Here is a 22,214-nt window from a genome sequence, read left to right as displayed (position 1 = left end):
TATGCAGCCAGATAGAGTGGGGACTCTGCTCCCTTTACGTGTTTAGAGATAATCGGTGAGATGGCGTCTGAACAATGAGTCACATGGACTACAGTGTGTGGAAACCATCTTTTCAGAAATAATTACCCGCCTGCAGCGGAGACGCTTGAGGGCAAAGGCTGTAACACACTCATTTTCCCAAATACCGAGCCCAGCACCCAGCTAGGCACAGAAACGCTTTGTGGGAAAGAATGTATGTGCGAGTTTCTGGAGATAATGACTTTATCAGACTGGGACTGGACTAGCAGGTTGGGTTGCCCCATAACGACCAGGCGCCTCAGCCCCGTCCCTGTCTCCTTCACCCAGGACAGAACCCCAGGGCTGAAGGGAACAATGCTCTTGGCTCAGCTCCCCCACCTCCCCTGTTGACATGCTCACTGGCAGCTGCAGGTCAGGAGGGTCTGCGGATCCTAGAAATTCTTCAGGGCCTCCTATCAATGAGCCTTAACATTACTTCTTTTACCCAAAGTGCAAGTGTTCCTTCACCTGACGCGCAGGTGGTGTTTTCCGGGGGAGGTCGAGCCACTTGCCCAAAGCCACGTTGCCGGTACGTATGCACACCTTCACGTAAATGCAGACAGCCTGTTTCCAGGGCCCACGTCCTGGGCCGGCATGCTTGGCTGCTCTCTTCGTTCCAGTGTTTCTCCAGACTGTTCCCTCAGACCCTTGTCCTTCCTTCACCACCCCCAGCTCTGCCCGTCCTTTCATCCTCCATACTGCCCTGGAATTAACCTTCTACAGTGGGGAAAACCAACTGCTCTGATTATGTCCTGTCCTGCTTAAAAGTCTTCGATAAAGAAGCAAGTTATGGAAATATTAAAAGTAATGTTAGTGGCATGGGCCGGTGCTGCAGGGTAGATGTCGAAGGGCGCATTTCTTACAGTACGATCTTAGCTGTGAGAATGACGGGCTGCAAGGAGGGAGCCCCCGAGGACGTAACGGGGGGCTCCCGGGGCGGCAGCGCCAAGACCTGCAAACCACCCCCAGAGGAGACGTGCAAAGGCGCCGCTCTCCCAAGGACTGTGTGCAGTTCGGAGGTGCTGAGTGCGGTACACATTCGATGGAGGGACGGGCGGCTGGATGAGTCGGTAAATGAATGAGCAAACTGCTTCGAGCCAGAGAATGGCAGGGTGCACTCAGTATTAGAAAGAGCTAACCGTCCCCCCCATCCCCCCAGGAAACTGCTGGCAGCCCGCTCCTTGGAGGAGCCCCTGTTAGCTACCGCAGTGCCTCTGGAGGCCCCTTCCACTGTGTGCAATTTCAGATTCACCTCTGCGAGTCTTGGCTTGGTAGCCCTTTTCCTTACTCAACTGGAAACTCCCTGAGAACAGGGCCTGGGTGGGCTGGGCTCCCCACTGTGCCCACTTGGACTTCAAGGGCACTCAGAGTGGTCAAGTGTTCCGAGCTGTGGCAGACTTCCTTCTTGGACACATTTCTTACATTGACAAAAATATGCATTTATAGATCCTAATATTTAGGATTTTCCATGACGAGGACACCAGGCTGGGACACAGCTCCCATTGTGGACCTGTTCAGCCACAAGTTGAAACGTGTTTTTTAAAATGGCTTTGAGAAAAGGCACACCTGACCTCCAATCTTCATTCTGCCGCTTGGTAGCTCAGCTTTCTCTTCAGAACGTCGCTCCCTACCTCTTAGGATGGAATGGGGCCTGTACAGAGCAGCGTGGGGCATGCAGGAGGCCCCCCAGGTGGGCTGCCGCTGCCCTGCTCCCAGGCGTAGGTTAGATTCCTGCCCCACTGCTGTCCATCAGGAAGAGCAGTGGGGGACAAGCAGCAGATGAGCACCCTGGCTTCACCTCCCCACCCTCCTGGCTGCTGACCTGCCTGGGGTCAAGGCTTGTTTGCCCTGCAGGGTGTGCTGATGGCTCCCAGGGTGGTTTGTTTAACTGATGGCCTTTGAGAGCTGAGGCAGGGGATGGAGAGACCCCGAGCGAGGCTCCTGGCCAGGTCAGAGGGGCTTGACAGACAAGCTGGGGCAGAAGCCCGGTGATGCATTGGTCCGAAATGGAGTGACTGGTTAATCTGTGTTGCTTTTGGAACGATGGCCCATGGTGTCTGGCACCTATGGAGACGAAGGTGGGGACTTTTCATTTCTGGGCACTGGCTTGAGCGTTGAGACACTCTGGGCAGGAGGAGGAACATTCAGGAAGATGGCAGTTTCAGGTAGTGATTTTTCAGGCCCAAGTCGTTCCCGCCGTGGAATCCCTTGTGTTCTAGGTGTGGGACAGCCGATGTTGGTGATGGCGCTTCATGCGACACGTGGCCCTGATCGGCATGCAATCTCTACCTTCTTATTCATCACCCTCATCAGTTACTACCTGTGGGACCCCACGGTGCACTCAGCCCGGGGCTCTGGGAGCAGTCGGCATGGGATTCGGGCACCGCACTTGGCGCGTCCCCCGTGAGCAGTGTGCAGATTGAATTACAACGCTGACTGCTTCCAGGGAGCCTATTAAAAGGACCCTGATGGGGGGACTCTTCAATAACCAATGAATTATTTTGCTAAGTAAGCATCTTTATAGTTTGCTAATCACGTGACTTTGGTTATTAGTCATCATCCATCTATCCATCCACCCCTCCACACAGTCCCTTACTCATGCATGTGCTCCCTTATTTATTCACCCTCCTCCATTAATTTATTCATTTAATCACCCATTCTCATCCAGTCACTCATCCATTCCTCCATATTTTTATGCACCTATCCGTTTACCCATCTGTCTACCTTTCTACTCGTGCATTCAGCCAGTCGTGCATTTATCCAGCCAGCCAGCCAGCCAGCCAGCATCCATTCAGCCCTTCCCTCACTTTCTCCTATATCCTTTAATGAAGTATCCCTTCCACAGGCTTTAACCGAGTACTTCCTCTGTCCCTCGTCTTATTCTAGGCACTGGGAAGATGAGACTGGCTTTGCCGAAGCACGTGATCTCCCAGCAGAAACCAACATATAACTAGATAATCACCACCCCACAAGACGGGTCAAAGTAAGTGTTTCTTAAGGTGGAGCCTCGCTTTATGCCCAGGAGATGTCCGGAAAGCCCCGGGTGGCCTAGGACAAGCCCCTGTCCTCTCAAGGCGACATGGACTGAGTCCGTGAAACTGAGCGAAGGGGTCAAGTCAGACCTTCACTGTTCAAAATCTTTAGCACCTTCTGCCATATCTGTCAGGTAGTCAGTTGTTTTCCCTTTCTAGAAGTCTCCCTTCTGAAAATCAGCTTGCAAACAACGCGGATACCCACCCCCAGAGCACGTTGTAAGTGCGTGATGGTGCATTTAAACAGTAGGGCCCTGTGCAGCGTTTGAGATGCCCGCAGTAGCAGTCTATGGGCTGGGAGGGAGAAACAGTTCAGCACGTATTTTTAAATACAGAAAATCGGGCGACAGAACGGCAGGTCTGTACTGCACAGCCATCCTGCGAGGGTGGCGTGAGATGAGACAGAAGTGACTGCATCTCTCCCCTATTTGTAAAAATCACTGCTCTGTTTGGGGGCTGCAAAGAGAAGCTTTCTAGCAGAGGCGGGGTCTGCCTGTCTGCACCACAGCGCCCCCACACCTGGAGCGGTGTCTGACACAGAGCGGGCATTCAGGAGGTATTTGCGGGATGAATAAATGGGTGCGCAGTGAAACAACAAACTCGGCATTTCCTTCGGCGTGTGGAGTTACAGGTTTGGTTACGGCCTTTTAGCTTTGATTTTATTATACAAAACACACAAATGTTTTCCTGCAAAACTTCTACAATTTAAAAACAAAGTTCAAAACACAAAAGTCCTGCAAAGCCTTCAGCCTTCCTGCTCTCCGGGAAGGGATTACACAGTCGGGGTGACATGTCTCCATTTATCCAAACTGTTTTCATGTCCAATTAGGGAAGCAGGGGTTCTGTGTTTCAGCCTCCCCTCTCCCGCGGGGAATGCCAGAGCTGTCTGAGAAAGCAAACAGCAACCGTGTGTGTGTGTGTGTGTGTGTGTGTGTGTGTGTGTGTGTGTGTGTGTGTGTGTGTGTGTGTGTGTGTGTGTGTGTGTGTGTGTTTTCCCACCCCAAGATCAGGCCCATAAAACCCCGGACCCCTTTCTGGGGTAGGAGCCTACATTAGGGAGCTGTTGACAGTTCCTCCCCCTGACCTCTTGCACAATGCCAGGGACAGCTCAGCAGCTTAGAAAAAGGAAGAAAACAAACAAAAAAGTCGGCTGAGCCTGTTTGTTCTGAGGAAGCTCAAAGAGGTGTTTGGCAGTCAGTAAATGCCGGCTCCGCTGGTGTTTTCAATCCATAACACAGGGGGCAGGGGCCAGGGCAGCAGGGGGTGGGCGCGGAGAGGGAGGAGGGAGAACAAGGGAGAAATGTGAAGAAAGGAAGGGCACTGGTGGAGCGCAGGGAGCACCTTCAAAAAGTGCAGGGGAAGCAGGAAAGTAAACTGGATTGGGGGCCCTTGGGGAACTGATTTGAGACCTACCCTGTGAGCTCTTAGGTGTTAACTACTGTGTCTCCTTCCTTCCTTCCTTCCTCCCTTCCTTCCTCCCTTCCTTCCTCCCTTCCTTCCTTCCTTCCCTCCCTCCCTCCCTTCCTTATTTCCCCCTCTCTCCTTCACCTCTCTCCCTCCCACCTTCCTTCCTTCTCTCTCCTTACAACTACTTATTGGGTGTCTGCTAAGTACCAAGTACTGTTGTGAGTGCTGAGGAATCTGGAAGTCAGTGAATCAGTGAAAGACCTCACTCATGATGTATTTGTGCTAGCCCCATTTTAGAGATGGGGAAGCTGAGGAGTGGAGTGGGACACAGGGGACACTGAGAGGCCCCATGTGTTCCTGATTGTGGCATGCCATTTCATGCCATGTGCCTTGGTCAGGCTGCGCCCTGTGCTGGGGCACCCTCCCCCCACAACCCTGTCAGACAGGCACACACATTCCTGATTTTTTCAAGGCTCAGCTAGCATCTCCCCTTTTCCATGGATCCTTTTAATCTCTGAGGAGAATTGTGATTCTTCCTTGGTGTCCCCAAAGCACACCTTTCTTGTTCACCTTTTAGCCATGTAATAATTCAAGCATACAGAAAACACAGTGAGCCCTGGCTGGTGTAGCTCAGTGGATTGAGCGCAGGCTGCAGACCAAAGGGGTGCCGGTTCGATTCCCAGAAAACACAGTGAACAGATATTGCAGATGCCTTTAAGTACACATTTTTATAGCTAATCTCTACACCTTTGTATTTTTTTGGAGTTATGAATTGCCTGAAAATTGAGCTACCTGTGTAAGGTATTGGAACGTTGATGTATGGATTCATGGGTGGGTGGAAATCATTTCAGATTCATGTGGTCAGTCCTAATGCAACATGACAATATATTCCAATCAATTTGTGGGAAAGTGGAGGCCAAAACCCACCACTGTCAAAACACTACCACCACCACCACCACCAAGAATAGCAACATCATCTCCAACAATAGCATCACCATCACAACCACCACCGCCAATACCAACAACTACAATAACAGCAACACAATCATCACCAACAATAGCAACACCACCCCAACACCAGTAGCAGCAGCAGCAACAGTGGTAGCAGCAACAGTGGTGGCAGCACCACCACCACCATCTGCAACACCGTATTACTACCATCACCACCACCACCATCTCCAACTGCATCACTGTCATCACCAGCAGCATCAACCCATCACCGCCACCACCGGTACCATCAACACCTGTGTCAGCTCCACCAGCATCACCATCATTAACAGCAGCAATTACAACAACAGTGACAACAAAGACAACCGAAAACCTCTCTTTCCTGCTTCTGGAGCACACACAAGGCACTGTACCAGCGGGTCGGGCACCGGGGAGTAGCAGGTGGTCTCTGATCTCCAGGGTCTCATCGTCAGTGTGCGAAGCTAGACTAGGTGCACTGATGGGGCCTGGTAGTCACAGTATCCAATCGAAGACACAGTGCACATCTGAGCATTTTGGTAGAGGAGGGAGAATTTGAGAAGGACCCCAAAGGACAAGTCGAATTTCCCCTAGACCAGGAGCAGCCAATGGAATGTCCCTGCCCCATTTCCCCTGTCCGTGAAAGACACCCACAACTCTGCTAAGGGGGCTGTGCAGCCAGACCTGAAGGTGGCCCTGGAGTTGCGCCACTGCAGAAGTGTGAGTAGCCCAGCCAGCTCCAAGGGACTGGAGTTGGCTCTCAAGACCAACCCCATGTGCCTGCCCTAAGTTAGAGCGCAGGTGTCTTCAGGCAGGCACCTCGCTTGCTACGACATTATTTCCTAAGTCTGGGCCATGGGTCTGGCTCCGGCACGGCTGTGGGTGTCACTGAAAGAATGGATGAATTGAAGGGGGAGAAGGGAGAATCCCTGTGGACAGAACGTCATGGAAAGAAGCCGGAGGCAGGAAATGGCGGCGTGTGTCCTGGGACCAGCGTGTAAGTTGCGAATATGATTGAAGAGGGAGAAGCGATCCTGTTTGGGGGTCCCGATGGCAACCGCCGAAGGCTCTGGGGAAGAAAAATGGCATGATGTCGGTCGTTCACATAACCTGGATGGAGGGAACACTGCCCTCTCATAAGTGCGGAAACTGAGGCGTGGAGAAGAGCAACTAACCCCAAATCAGACACACAGTAACTGGTAACGAATACCCGAATGGGTTAAGTCTGTTTCTGAAGGAAACTGGCGAGATCTTCCCCCTTTGTCTCACAATATTTTAGCTAAATTTTCTTTATTTCCGGTTAGAACCAAAGGATTCGTTCCCTCCTTCTGCAGCAGTGGGGGGCCAGAAACTCATCTTTTATGAGGCTGGCAGCAGCTGTTCTTCCCCCCATCCAGCTGTCTCTTCCTGAAATAGGAGAGGGAAAGAATCAGAAATTTTCACAGCTATCAGGGAAATGGCCCTGGGGTCGGAGATCTGAGTTTGAATCCCCGCCCATCCATCACACTCTGTTTGGGGAGCCCTCGCTGCCAGCGTCACCATGCAGCCTCCGTTCCTCACCCGTGAATGCAACCGAACCCTTCTCCACTCCTGGGTCCCGAGATCAGGATGAGGACTAGTGAGTTGTCTGCGCGCATGAAAACTCTGCAGGGTCCATATGTGCAGAGCCCGTGGCACATTTGTCCTTTGTGACAGGTACCGCGCTCATAATGACATGGTTGTCGCTATAATAATAATCACCATTATGTACTGTTTGGCTCCTGCAGCCCCTTGGTAAGTAGTTCACTGGAGACCTCTGAAGCGGACTTGCAGCCCCCCTTGCCTCATCTGTCCTCAATCCCAGCCACCACTTGGCGTCCGGTTCTGCGCAGGGTCCAACCATGTTTCACTCAGGTGTGATGCAGAGGGCTTCACCCCGGGCCTGCTCTTTGTACCTGTAGCTTGTGGCCCCAGGTTTTTTTCCTTTGGATGTCACAGTAGGGGACCCAGTAGACCAACTCGTCATCCTGGAAATGGCAGGAATCAAACCCCTGTTTGGGCAGTCCTTTGTTTGGTGGGGGTTGCAAGGATGAGATGAAGCCTTCCTCTTCTTCCTCGCAGACTGACAGGCCTGAGGTTCACCTCACGGGGCTTCTCAGGTAGTCCTGCAGCCTCGAGGTGGCCCACTGCAGGGAAACGCATTCTTCTATCTCTCTGCTTGCCCTCCTCACTCCTCCACTCCTCACTTGCTCCCTGGGATCCCACTTGGCCATCCAGGTATTAACATGTTCGCCTCTGTCTCAGCCTCTACCCAGGCTTAAATAGTGCTGAGTCTGGAGTTGGAAACCTTGATTATTCCCCCTGCCACTCATCTTGCATCTCCCACTAACGGGCCTGGCACAGCGTCTGGCACATAACAGGCACCATGAATACCTAGCGAACGCACGGATACGGTCATGAGATCCTTGCATCTCAAGAAGAGGGTACAAGACAAATTGGACTTAGGGACCTCAGTAGCAGAGGACAGTGACGATGGATAAGGAATCAGGAACCGAGCGGCAGGACTCAACAGCTCTGCTGCAGATTGGCTGTGTCACCCCAAGTGAGCTCGGTGCCCTCCAGATACCTCAGTTCCCTTGTCTGTGAAGTGGATGAAATCATGTGTCACTCATAGAATCAATGGCATCCTTGAGGTAAAGTACAGGGCATGTAGTAATAGATCAACCAATGAAATTACAATTCTTAGTAATAGTAGTAGTAGAGATATTACATGAGAAGGAATACATTGAAGACTTGTAGGGCATGTGTCACTGGCACATCACTGAAGGCTGCTGTTCCCCCCCCTTTTTTTTAACTTTGTTTACATAGGGATAATAATTCCTAACTTGTGCACATGGTATGCGGTCGTTTTGAGAGGACTTGACAAAGTATAAGCAGCTCTAGAAATGGAAGAGACTTTTTTCCTGTGTTACAGTGGTAGCAGAGCCGTCCCTCACGCAGTCTGGTGGCTGAAGAAAGGCCTCCGCTTCTGGAGGATGGAAATCCATCCTCTGCGTTGCCGGCTCCTGAGCTGACCACAGCCCGGTCGCCTGCTGGGTTATAAATTCCCCAGACGGGAAGGGAGCCAGGTTCCCGGGTCCTAAAAGGTGAAGCTGGATGCGTGTGTCACTTGTGCCTTAAGCCCACGAGCGCTGATGAAAACAGGATTTTTAAAGGACACGCCTCTCTCACCCCTCCATCTCCTTCAACAGACCTTCGGCCGAGACCTGGAGTGTTGTGCACAGCAGAAGAACTGCTGGTACTTCCCACCGCAGTACCAGCCTGGGACATAGGAGGGGTTCCTTTTCGCCTCACCTGCAGAGAGGAGGCGACCTTGCTCCTCCTTAGACAGCACGTCACCTTAATTTATAGGAAACACCGTATTGTATCCTAGGCAGTGCATCCTCCCTCTTCACCCCAAGCCCCTCACCTCGACTCCCTGTCCCACTGAAGGAGTCTGCAGGCATTCACTTTCACGTCTACAATGCGCCCTGAGACGTTTTTTCCTTGAAAAACAGGTAGTAACTTTTTGTGCATGCACGTCTTTTACATAAAAGCCGAGGAGTACAGGTCCGTTTTTGTTATTTTTTTTATTGAACACCATGTTTTTAAAACTCTGCTTGTTGCTGTACGACTGTATTAAAACGTGCGTATATTTTTTGGGTATAAGTAGTTCTAGCTAATGCATAGGGTTCCACAGGGCACATTCCCCACATTTTCTGTATCGTTTCCCTAGAGATGGGCAGCCAGGTTGTTTTCAGTCCCTCGCCACCGCAAGCAGCGCTGTAAAGATCTGTGCAGGATTTTTCTGAAGGTAGATTGTTGGGTCCTAACATATAGCTTATTCAAAGTAAGATAGATTCCGTTCAAGTCATGTCGATAACGAAGCCAGAGCCCCTTGGCGGGTCACTTTGCCCAAGCCTTATCTCCCTGGGGGTGTATATTTCTGTTCATTTGTAGAAAGAGGGGCTTTGGCTAGGACACTCTCTGATGGAGCTCTCTGCATTTAGATCCGCCGCGAAGCTTCAAGCCAGCTGTGTTTATCAAACAAAAGGAGGAAAACGGGGTAGTCCATCATTACTTGGAAGTAGCCAGTTGCTCAGCAGCTTGTAGACATCCCCTAGATGCCTTGCCAGGTGGCTATCTCAGGGGTATTTGTGTTCTTTTAGGTTCCCAGGCATTTCTCTCCTCTTTCTCGTGGAGAGCTAATGAAGATTCAGGCTTGCAGGGGGCCTGCACTCCCTTAGGAATTTGGGTTTCCACTTTGTTCATCTTTGTGTTGGCATCCATCCATCCATCCTTTCTCCCTCCCTCCCTTTTTTCCTACCTGCCTGCCAATGTAACACCTATCCACCCATCGTATCTATCTATCTATCTCTCTATCTCTTTCCTTATGTGGGGATGGGGGAGGTCAGTATTTGTGGAATTAATGAAAACATTGATTCTGAAGTCAAATAACATGGTTCAGGCAGAAATGGGTTCAAATGACTGGCTGTTTGACCTTGAGCCAGAAAGCACATCTTGGCATCTTAGTTTCCTATCTACATACTACCAAATGAAGGTGGAAATGCTTCATTGGCTTAGTGTAAGGCCCGACGAGGCCATGTTAACTAAGAACTTAGCTCAGGACTGGGCACAGAGGAAAGCCTGTGGCAAATTTTTTAAAAGCCACAAATATTTTTACTTTCTTCCTATAGGAAAGTGGGGTCTATGACCTTTCCAATTGAACCTGGGTGACTGCTTGACCCATAAAACATGGCAGAAGTGACACTATGTGACTCTTGAGGCCGGGTCATAAAAGGCAATGCAACTTTTGCCTTATCAGCTGGAGTACTAGCCATGGGGACGGGGTCAGACGACCCTGAGGCCACCGAGTTGACGAAGTCACTGGTAGGCGCTTTGGCTAACGGTTCCTTCTGAACTCAGCGTTCCCGCTGCCCTCTGCCAGGGCACCAGCCGTTCAGGAGAAGATTCTCTAGTCCCAGCTACCCAAGTCTCCCCAGGTCACTCTAGACATGGTGGAGTGGAGTCCGGCGGTCTCCTTTGTGTGTGGTCCAAGTGCATGAGTCACAGACTCTCTGAGCATAGCAGGATTGCTGCTGTTTTACGCCACTCTGTTTGGAATTACATTGCTAGGAGTAATAATAACGAGAATACGCTGAACTACGAGTGATAGTTTACTCATCGGAGGCAATGCTCAAATATTATGTCTTCTGGGAAGACCTCGTCTTTTCTTTTCAGCTTTATTGAGGTATAATTAATTAATAGAGTTGTAAGGGATTTAAAGTGTCAGACAGGACGATTTGGTACGCGTAGTTCGTGAAAGGGTTCCTCTCATTGAGTTTACACGCCGTCACCTCCCTTAGTTACCCTTCGGTTTCGTTTTGTATTTTTTGGTGAAGACGTTTAAGTTCCATTCTTAGCAAATTTCAATTATATAATCAATTGTTATCAACTACCATCACCACGTAATAGATTAGATCCTCAGACCTCGTTCACCTTGTGGCTGAAGGTTAGCACCCTTTGACCGGCCTGTCCCCGTTTCCCCACCCTCGTCCCCAGTAACCACCCTTCTGCTCTGTTTCGATGCTTTTGGAGTTGGCCTTTTTTTTTTTTTTTTTTAGATTCTACATACAAGTGATGCCATGCCGTATTGGTCTTTCTCTTAGCATCAGAGAAAGATGCTAAGGGCTTATCTCACTTGGCATAATGCCCTTCGAGTGTATCTGTGTTGTTGCAAATGACAAGATTTCCTTCTTTTTTTTAAGGCCGAGTGATACTCCATTGTGTGTGTGTGTAGTCACATTTTCTTGATCTGCTTGCCCATTGAAGGACAATTAGGTTCTTTCCACACCTTAGCTATTGTGAATAACGCTGCAGTGAATATGGGAAGGCACGTATTTCTTTGAGATAATGGTTTGGTGGAAACACACATTCTAATATTTGATAAGGTTAGACAAGTTCTAACATTGATAATGTCTAACATGGATCCAGTGTTCACTAACCAATGTTGTGAGGTAGCTACTCTCTTATTTACATGTGAGAAATGAGAAAACAGAAGCTAACATAATTTCTCCAAGATGATGTAGCTAACAAGTTGCTGAACTTGAATTTGAACTCTGGGCTCTCTGACCCATCTAACGAGTGTCCATGAAATGACCGCTCTGGGCATTGTGGGTGAAGAGACGGCCTTCATTGCTGGTCACCTGTGAGGACATTGACCGTGACCCTTGGCCACAGAAGTTCCCATCCTCTACTCCCTGCTTCCCTACTTCCCATTTGGAAACTAACCACATTTGGCCAGAGAAACAAGCTGATATCAGTTCTTCCAGAAATACGGGCAGGGACAAAACTTCCTGGGGAAACCCTAGAGAAAGAGGCTTCAAGTCTCTCTCACGGGGAAGAAAACTTCTTTCTAAAGGGGTAATATGAACATATACAATTTCCCAAAATACTGAGAGCCCCCCAAAACTGAGGGAGACCCCCACATCCGAGGGTGCCACATGCTTTGGTCTGAGAAGGTCTGGAAATGGATGGAAGACCCTTAGGCCTCTTCTCTGTGGGCCCACCCAACCCCCCACCTTAAATCCATAACTTAAGTGAGCATAACCATAAAGCCACTAATAAAAACATCTCTACCAGCTCTATTTACCCAGCTGTGCATCTCAGGATCTGCTGCTGACATTTTTAATACTCTCTCATTTCTCTGTCTTCCAACAGGACTCATTTGAAGCAGCCCACAGGGAAGGGTGTCGCCGAGGAGACAGAACCCAGGCCCCCCAGGCCTCTGACAGAGGGGACTGACGCATGCTGGGAAAACACTTCCACCCGAGGAGCACAAAGGGCCCCAGAAGCTGAGGAAGCTGGCCTGAGGCCAACCGGAGGTATCAGGGTGGCTGGGCCCTAAGAGGGAGGTCTGCCAAGGGGGCTTCAGAGCTCTGATCCCCCCAGTGCTCAGGCAAACAGCATCCCCAGCTTACATTGCAGGGAGGGCGTTGCCCATTGAAGTCAGATGGTGGCAACGATGGAGGCCTTCTGATTTTTTTTTTTAAAAAACCTTTTTAGGAATTATACTGTGTCTATAGAAAAATCCCCACAAAACTTAAGTGATCCGCTTAATAAAATCACAAGGTAAACACGCATCCCACTACCCCCAGGGCCAAGAAACAGGGCCTCACCAGCCCCCTGGGAAGTCCCCCATGGAGCCCTCCCAAGAATTGTATTTTAACCCTTCCCCCAAAGTAACCCTGACCTTGACTTTTAAAACTGAAGGTGAGTTTCGCCTGTTTCTGTACTTGGTATACATGGAATCGTGCTTTCGTAGTGGGTGGCTCTGACTCGGAACTGTTGTGCGTTTTGTCTCCGTCCCTGTGAGAGCTGTTCGGTCATTGCCGAACGTCATTCTGTGGTACGTGTGGGTCATGATTCGTGGATCAGCGCTCCTGCGGATAGGCATTTGCTTTGGGTGATGGGGGCCAGTGTCACCGCAAACACCCCTCTCTGTCTTTTGGTGCCTTCATTTCTGTTAGGTACATACCTAGAAATAGACTTGCTAGAAACTAGAAAATTCCTAGCAGAAAACACACACAAAGCTTCCTGACATTGGCCGTGGCAGTGCTTTTTTGGATGTACTAATGCCGAAAGCACGGAACCCAAGGGAAAAACAGACAAGTGGGACCGCATCAACCTAAAAAGCTTCTGCACAGCCAAGGAAACCATCAGCAAAATTAAAGGCAGCCCATATAACTGATAAAAGGTTAATAGACAAAATACATAAGGAACTCCTACCACTCAATAGCAGTGAAACAAATAACTTAATTAAAAAATGGGCAAAGGAACTGAATAGACATTTTTCCAAAGCAGAGATACAAATGGCCAACAGGTGGATGAAAGGGGGCTCAATATCACTAATCATCAGGGAAATGCACATCAAAACCGCAACGAGATACCACCTCACTCCTGTTAGGATGGTTATTATTATTATTATTATAAAAAAAAAAAGATAAGTGTTAGTGAGGGTTTCGAGAAAAGGGAAGCCCTTGTGCACTGTTGCCAGAGATGTGAATTGGTGCAGCCACTATGGAAAATAGTATGGAGGTTCCTCAAAAATATTAGTAATAGAACTGCTACGTGGTCCAGCAATTTCACTTCTGGGTGTCCTCCTATGTACACAGGAAATAAAAGCAGGATCTTGAAGAGAGGTCCGCACGCCCACGTGCATGCAGCCCCATCCACAGTAGCCAAGACGTGGAAGCGACCTAGACATCCATCAGCGGGGGGCTGGACGAAGAAAAAGTGGTGTTTACCTGCAGCGGAACGTTACTCAGCCTTTACAAAGAAGGGTGTCCTGCCATTTGTGACAACAGGGCTGGGCCTGGAGGACACTGCGCTAAGTGAAAGCAGCCAGGCGCAGAAGGACGAATCCCACACGATGCCCCCGGTGTCAGAGTTCTAAAATAGTCAAACCGGGAGGAGCAGAGAGCAGAACGGCGGTTACCAGGGGCTGAGTGCAGGGAGGAACGGGGACGTCTCCGGCAAAGGCTGTGAAGTATCAGTGTGCAAGCTGAATAAATCCCGGGGACCTACAGTGTAGTGTCTGCAGTTAACAATACCGTATTGTGTACCTGAAACTTTGCTAAGAGGGTTGATCTTAAGTTAAATGTTCCCGTCACTAGAGATAGACAGAGATAGATCGGGTGGGAGGGAATAAGAAGAAAAGGTGTATGATTTCTAGTTAAAAATCAAAGTAACGACACAGGAAAATGAGCATTTTAGATATAATCTAATAGAATCCATGGCTGGCTCTCTGGCTAACGCCAATCCTCGCCAAATATTAAGGCTTCTGTAACACCAGCCACATGCAACATTCGAGTGTTGCTTTTGAGCTTCGACCGAAACTGCCATGAAGTTCTTGGTGATTCTCCTCCTGCTTGCCTCATTCTTGAGGTCTCTTGAAAGTCTCAAGCTCAAGACCCCCCCCCCCCCCCCCGGCAAATACACACCCCAGGATGGCTTCATGCCTGTCCCCAGTGCTCCCACTGCCTCCCTGGGGGGCTTCTCTTGGAGGATGTCCTACCAGGACTGTGGAGCATTTGCTTCTAGAATTCAGACTGAGCCCTCTCTCAGGGTGGGACCAATGTCCCCCTGTCCTGGCACTGTCACTGAAACCATGGAGTGCTCCACAGGACTGGTTAGTTACCTAACGTGTTACTTCTATTGTGGGGTGAGGTCTTGAACCCCGGCCCGGATCTCTGCCCGTGTGGTGGGAGGGCCTAAGAAAAACCCTCGGTGATAAGACGGCTGCCTGCAGGGCCCTCTAGGAATGGGGAGCAGAAACACCCTCATTCTGGCAGGGGTGAGCCTCTGGGGGCTTTATAGCCTGCGCGGGGAGTGTTTGGTTACCGGTCATAGGAGACAAAACAATTCCTTTTTCTTGACACTTTCCATCTGGCCTTTGGGAAGGTGGGTAAATAGCTGTATTTGCTGGAGCTGCTATTTCTGTCTTAGGAAATAAATTAGTCCTCCGCCTGGATGTGTATTTTTCCTGCTTTAGTTCCTGGAGGCCTGGCTCTGGGGAGATTCGGTAGGTGAGCCGTCCCTGGGGTGGTCTCTCAGCTCATGTTAAATCTGGCTTCAGCTTTCACAGCCCAGGTGAGCTTCAAAGAAGCACTGACCCGCGGGGGGACAAGTTTATGCTCAGCAAAGAGCTGAGTGGACAGGGAGGCAGTAGTGAACTTGAGCTGTGGTGGGTCAGGACTTGCTCATGCGCAGATAAGGAAAGTAACCTTCAAGATGTACTTCTGACTGCTGGCACCTGTGTCTCTACCATCTCATGAGTCCCCTAAACAGCTCTGTGAGGTAGGCACTGGTGCTAGTCTGTCATGAGAGAGGATGAAACAGGCACAGAGAGGTCGAGTAACCGGTGCAACGTCACACAGCTCAGTCAGTGGTAGAGCTGGGACGTGAACCCCAAACGAGGGCTCCTGACCACCAGCCTGAAGTTGCCCCACCAGTAGCTGCTTTGTGCTTTTCCATCTCTTTCCCTCGCTTTGGCAGAAACCTCTTTGGGACCTCAGGCCAAGTTTAGTCTTCCTGCAGTGTGGAACCTGGGGGAGTCCATTCGCCAGGAAGGAACCACACACTGGGTTAGTCCCTCCCCTCCCTACAGTCAGTCCCTGCCCTACACCTCGGGTTCACAGGCTTGACCTTGCTTCATGCCACATGACCTCAAATCCCCCAAATGCTCTTGGGGTGGCCTCAACCTTCCTCAGCTTCATGAGAGTTTTCTGAAAGCCTCTTGTGCTGAAATCCCTACTCACCCTTCTGTGGAACCTGCTAGAACAGTGACTCCCCACCAGAAGCTCTTTCCCCCACAGACGATATGCGGACCACTGGGTGTGACTGTGTCAGATGAAACAGTAGAGGCCCCATTTGGCCTGTGGGCTATAATTTGCTGACCCCTGTCCTAGAATAACCCTTGGCACTTCCTAGCCGCTCAGTAAAAATCTATGGGATGAATGAATGAGTGACCACCGGCAAAATGGACTCTTGAAGAGTAGTCCTATTTATGTCTGTAGTTTAAATTCTTAGCCCATAATACGAACTCGACATGCTTTTCAATAAATGCATGTCTTAATGAATGCGTATAGAATGAAATGAATGAATGAGTGAATAAATGCTGTGTGCCCTGGATTCTTTAATGTATTTATCATAATAGCACCCACTTACATTCTAAGAAAATGTACTTTGTTCCAGTTATCTTTGCAGTGTAACAAAGTATCCTAAGAGCAAAAAGATAACCGTTTTATTGGGTAAGCGATTCTGTGAGTCAGGATTGGGACAGAGGACAGTGAAGATATCTTATCTGTGCTCTAAGGTGGCTGAGGTCTTCGCTGGGAAGAGTTTAAGGGCCAGGAGTGACTCCAGCTGGCACGTTAAGAAGTGCCTTTGCTCAGCACCTGTACATGGCCTGGGCTTCCTCACAGTATGGAACTCAGGGATAGTTGGGCTTCTTACCTGGCATTCAGGGTTCTGCCACGCGTATCCCAATGGACAAGGTGGAAGCTCTGTTGCTTCTTACAACCTAACATTGAAAATCACAGCGTTTGGCATCTGCCATTCTCTGTTGGACTCTGTTGGTCAAAAATAGTCATAGCTCACCGAGACTCAAGGTGGGGGTGGGGGAGCACAGGCCCCGCCCCTAACCACTTCTGGATGGGACGGTAGCAAGACCACACTATAGGAGAGCATATGGGATGGGAGACATTGTCACTGTCATCTTTGGAAAGGACCACCTACCCCATAACTTAAACCAAATGTGCGGGTCCTTGGGGAGTTGCTAGCTTTGGGGAAAGATTTCTCACCACTGGTGAAATCAGATCTTAAGACTACCTCCTGGAGAACCTGTCTGTACCTTGGCTCTGCCCAGTGTGATTCTTCCACCTGAATTCATGAGTGAGTATAAGATGCCAGAGATGCCCTCATCCTAAGCCCAGGAAACGGTGTTATGTTACCTCCCATGGCAGAAGGGTCTTTGTCAATGTGATGACCTTGAGATGGGGGTGTTCCGAGAGGGAGGTGGGAGCACCAGAGTCAGAGAGGACATGTGACGACAGAAGCAGGTTTGAAGATCTCTCCTTGACGACGATGACGCAATTGACTTTGAAGACAGAAGAAGGGGCCACAAGCCAAGGAGCCAAGGACTGTGAGTGGTCTCAAGGAGCTGGAACAGGGAAGAAGTGGATTCTCCTCTAGAGCCTCCAGAAGGAGCCTGGCTCTTCTGACACGTCAGGTTGGGTCCCGTAAACCCATTTTCAGACTTCTGACTTCCAGAGCGGTGGCGTGACGAAGCTGTGTTGTTTTAAGCTAACACATTTGTGGCAATTTTTTACAGCAGCCAGAAGAGCACTAAGACTAAAAGAAGAGTCTTCAGCTTTCTGGCTGATTTTGACTCAGAACTGCCTCCACGCTGGTGCCCTCGGAACTGGGAAGATGTGGGCTGATTGCAAACTGCTGTCTCACTCTGGGGCAGTCTGGCCCTGGAGACTGGTGGTGGTGGATGCTAAAGCTTTACCCCAAATGCTCTTGCTGTTCAGGAAATAATATTAACTGTGAGACACTATCCATCAGGGACCTCAAAGTTTTCTCCCAGCGTTTTATCACGGAACTGCCTCAGAGCCCGGCCACTCACATGTGGTCCCCAGACCGGCAGCTGCAGTCATCCTGGTAAAGCCACAGGTATGAGGCAGAATTGCAGGGGCTGTCTCCCGCCGGCAGGGTCAGAACCTGCGTTTCAGTCAGGTCCGCGGGAGATTTCGTGTGCACATTCGAGTCTGAGATGCATGTTGGGAGATCTGACTGCATTGGCCTGTTTCTCCAGAAGTCCTCGGAGCGAGCGTGAGAACGGCTGTTTCCTTTTGAAAATAAAGTAGAGGTGGCTCTGACTGGGAGCAAGCATGCAGATGCAGAACCAGTGTCCCCAGCTACCAGTGCTGGGGGTCTGGTTCGTGATGCACGTGGCGTTTGTCACCGTCACTTGATGCTGTTTCCAGGCTGAGCGGAACACAGACAGACACCTGTGTGTTTTCTCCAGTCAATATGTACAATGGAAAGTTCGCGATGTTCTAGGAAAGGTGCCAGAGGTTTCACCCCGCCGAGGAGCAGGGCTCCCTCGGAAGGGCAGATGAACAGAAGAATCCTCCTGCTTTCTTCAAAAGGGTCAACGTTTCATTTCTGTCCAATGTCGCCTGGGTACACGGCCCACTCGCAGAAACTGTTGGTCTTTTCTGGAAAAGCCATGCCCTGTGGGCTGTTCCTGTTTAGGTCCTCCGTAGGCAAAGCTTTACAAAGGCTGTGCTTCTAAGCCAGCACAGCCCCAGGAGCATGCAGAGAGGGCAGCAGAGATGTGCTTCGGGGAGAGAAAGGAGGCAGCCGGGAGACTTTTCAGACCTGCACACTTTGTGGATACCCTCCAGGAGATGCTGCTTCGGTTCTAGCTCCAAGGGGTCTCCCTTTCAGAAGTGAGTTCAGGCTGGAAACTGTGACTGAGAACTGGAAAGGAATCCTTGAGAAGGAGAAGACGCCAGCATCCAGGGAAAGAGAGAATACTCCTTTTGTTTAGGGAGGGACATTGCTCTTGTCTTCCAATCTCACATCTCCACCGGTGATTGGCAGGGAAGCGGGACATTGGGCACTGAGAGTGTGGAACCAGAGTCAGTGTCTTCCTGGAAAAGGAGTGCAGACATGGGATGGCTGGATTTTTCACGTTCTCTCTAACTGGGTTAGGACCCTTTGGGGGACTGTTACTGCGCATGGCCCGTAGTTATTCAGAGTAGTGGGGGAAGGGTGGCCCGACTTTGAATTACTTAAAATGATGGGTTATTGTTCAACACCGTGCTGCAGACAATCAACACAGGATTTTACTAACCGCGGATGCCAGCCGCCCAAACCGTCTACCACAAAGCGTGGTATGTAAATGTCCAAACGCTTCACGATGCCTAAATTATAAGTAAGTTCAAAGATACAAATGAATGGCAGGCAGACTAAGACCCTCTCTGCTGGGTGCCACGCTGAGTCACACCCAGTCCCTGCCACGATCCTCACCACAGCGTGTCACTGTTTTACCCCAATCTCACTGATGAGCCGAACCGAAATGAACGGAAGCCCATTTCCCTGGGTTCCCAAGAGCGAGGAAGCACGGCGTTGGGATTTGAAGGCACATCTGTGACTTGGGCTTTCTTGTTTCGATAGTTTCTCCTATCGATTTCCCACCACCGATCCTGGGGTTGATACTGTTGGCGCAGTTTACAGATAAACGGGATCCGTGAGGGAGCCTCTAGGCATAAACCGCAGCGTCGGGCTTCAGACCAAGAACCGTCAGACGCAGTGGATGAGAATCGTCCTCGGGAGGGACTCTGTGGGGACGGACGGAGGAGTTGCATATCTTGTCTGTGATGATGGTTACTTACATGTGCACATGTGGTGAAATCTGGAGCTCTGCACACGGCACACGCACATGACTACATGTGAAAACCGAGTAAGAAGTGTGAATGACATCTGCTCCCGAGTCAATAAGCACTGCAGCCAGATTCCTGTTCCTGACAACATGTGCTATGGCCACGTAAGGTGCTGTCTTCAAAGAAAGCTGGGTGACGAGTACGAGGAGCTCTCTGTGTATTTTGCAACCTCTGGTGGGTCTACTACAAAAAAAAATTGTCTTCAAATTCTGCAGTGTTTCTCGAATGGAGAGATGGAATCTGTTCCCTCCTGTTGAATCTGGGAAGGATTTGGTTGGTGGATAGAATACAGGGAGAGTGATGCTGGGCCAAGTTCAGGCTCAAGTTCAAGAACTTGGAAGCCTCGCTCCCTGGACCCTGCTACAAAATCTCCTGGAGCCCCGAGCCACTGTGCTTGAGATCTCACTCTCAGGGACTGGCAGGCAGAGAGGTCCTGTCCAGGCATTTCAATCAACAGTACCCGCCGAAACCAGCCCTCCGTCCTCTCCTGCTAGGTGACCCATCACAGAAAAGCGACACCAGCCTGGACCCTCCAGACCAACCCATTCTCCACTGGTTGACACCGAGTGGCCTCCGTCGACACCACACCATGCAGAGGAAGCACGAAGCCGAGCCCTGCTCCAGTTCTTGACCAGCACACTCATGCAACATAATGAGGGGTGGTTGTGTGAAGCCTCTAAGTTGAGGGTAGTTTGCAACAGAGCAATAAATAACAAAACAGACTTCCCATGATCCGGTAGAGGCAAAGCTGACGGAGGTGGCTGGGTATGTAGAATGAGATGATATGGCACAGTAGGCCTATTCCTTTTCTCTCTCGGCCTTAAGAAGACGGGCTTCACCTTGAACATCACTTCCTCCAGGAAGCCTTCCCTAATGCCACAGACTGGATCAGATGCCTTCTTCATGCCCCTTCCTTTCTCCTCCTGGTTAGCAGGCATCAGAAGATTCTTGATGTTGTGGCTTATTTATTTCTCTGTGCTGCCAGACAGAAACTCCCTGAGGGCAAGGTCTAATAGTGAGCCCTGTAACTTCCATTACTCTCCTCTGCCTAGTGCATAGTCTTTAGTAGGCCTCCCGCAGTTCTTTCTTTCTCTGGAGCCGTGGGGCAGGTGACAAGGACTCAAGTGTGTCTCCAGCACGTCTGACTCCAGCTGTCTCTCTGGGACTCCCAGATCCTAAGTCCGCAGATTCGTCTGCTGGGCAACAGCTCCAGCGCAGCAGCAGCTGGGAGGACAGGCAGGCCAGTGGTGTGCCCGCCAGTCCACCACCATGCTGGTGTCACCCTGGTCTGTTCACCTTCCTGCTCAGCTGGCTGCTTGGCCAGAGGAGGGCCGTTGCCGGGGCTCCTGCCTCCTAGGCTGTTGCAGGGGGAGCTCTGGAGTGCCTCCCTGTGTTTGCTCCTGCAGCCTCCCCTGTGCTTATTTAGACCCCTCTGGGAGCAGGGGGGGGGGGGTGGCCTGGCTCCTCCCAGGCGGCCCTTGAAAACTGCTGTCACAATGACACAACAAATATTTACTGAGCATTACCCTATAGTGGCGGTGAGGCTCTGGGTTGGGCAAGGTGTCAACCCCCGGGAGTTGAATCTCAGTGGGGTTTTTATCGGGTAGAAGCTGAGAGATGACAGGAAGAACAGCAACCCCCTGACCTGCTGTGAGGAGGGGCAGCGGTGGGCCGAAGCCCGGTCTCACTGGCTTGCAGGAGCCAACGAGGGGAAGCATTCGGGGATGCTGTAAACTCTTTAAGTCAGCATGACTGGCGGTTGACTGTACTGGGAATACATACGGCAGGGTAATTCCCACGCAGTAGGATCCAGCTCCCTCGCACTGGCCAGGTGTCCAGCGCACCACTGGAAAATTCTGAGCCTGTTGCTCTGTCTGAAAAATGGAGACATATATCCTTATCTTGCAAGATTTCACAGTATTGACACAGGGTTGGCAACCAGTGGGTGCCCGGGAATTACTAGCTCCCTCTCAGCTCTTCTCCGTGAACTAATATTGGAAGTCCACGGTGTGTTTGGTTTTCCTTTGGATTTCTGGGTTGATGAATAAACATCACTGAGTAGGAAAGAATAGACTTTTTTAGGGTGGAGCATGGGACAAGTTCCCAGGGGAGTGGTGTTAGTTTGGAATATTCCTGAAGTTTTCCAGGATCTTCTTTTTCTCTCCCCCCCTCCCCTTGGTATTGATCGGCAGGGAGGATAAGGTCAGGCAGAGGTTGATGGGGTCAACCTAGGAGGGTCTGGGTAGCTTTCTACGTTGCCCAGTTTGGGACAAGCCTGCAAACAAGCCATGGCGCTCACCATACTTCTTTGATTTTTCATCTGTTCATTTGTTCACTTGTTTGTTCATCCATTCATTCATTTAAAAATACCTTCAGCCCTGGCCAGAGTGGCTCAGCTGGTTGAGTGTCAGCCCATAAATTGAAAGGTCTCAAGTTCGATTCCTGGTCAGGGCACATGCCTCGGTTGTGGGTTCAGTCCTGGTCGGGGTGCGTGTGAGAGGCGACCAATCACTGCTTCTCTCTCACATCAATGTTTCTCTCCTTCTCTCTCCCTCCCTGCCCTCCTCTCTAAAAACAATCAATAAAAGAAATAATACAAATTTAAAAGTATGGTTATTGGGCATCCCCATAGGAGCCGGACTCTGGGTATGCAGCTGTGAATAGATGTTCTCCCTGCCACGTGCAGCTTAACAGGTTAGTGGCGAAACCATGAAAAGTG

General features: G+C 50.3%; 1 protein-coding gene across 1 annotated transcript in view; it reads left to right on the top strand.

The window, feature by feature from the left end:
* The first annotated feature begins 941 nt into the window (after positions 1 to 941).
* LOC123480431 (uncharacterized) overlaps positions 942 to 22,214 on the top strand; it is a 144,221-nt gene continuing 122,948 nt past the window's right edge. The window contains exons 1-3 of the mRNA XM_053928132.1: positions 942 to 1,127; positions 3,012 to 3,040; positions 12,201 to 12,364. Of these exons, the coding sequence (XP_053784107.1) occupies positions 942 to 1,127; positions 3,012 to 3,040; positions 12,201 to 12,364 (379 nt within the window). The remainder of the gene's footprint in view (positions 1,128 to 3,011; positions 3,041 to 12,200; positions 12,365 to 22,214) is intronic.

The sequence above is a fragment of the Desmodus rotundus genome, chromosome 7 (genome assembly GCF_022682495.2).
Source record: "Desmodus rotundus isolate HL8 chromosome 7, HLdesRot8A.1, whole genome shotgun sequence".
Classification (NCBI taxonomy): Eukaryota; Metazoa; Chordata; class Mammalia; order Chiroptera; family Phyllostomidae; genus Desmodus; species Desmodus rotundus.
This window is presented reverse-complemented; position numbering and strand designations above follow the sequence as displayed.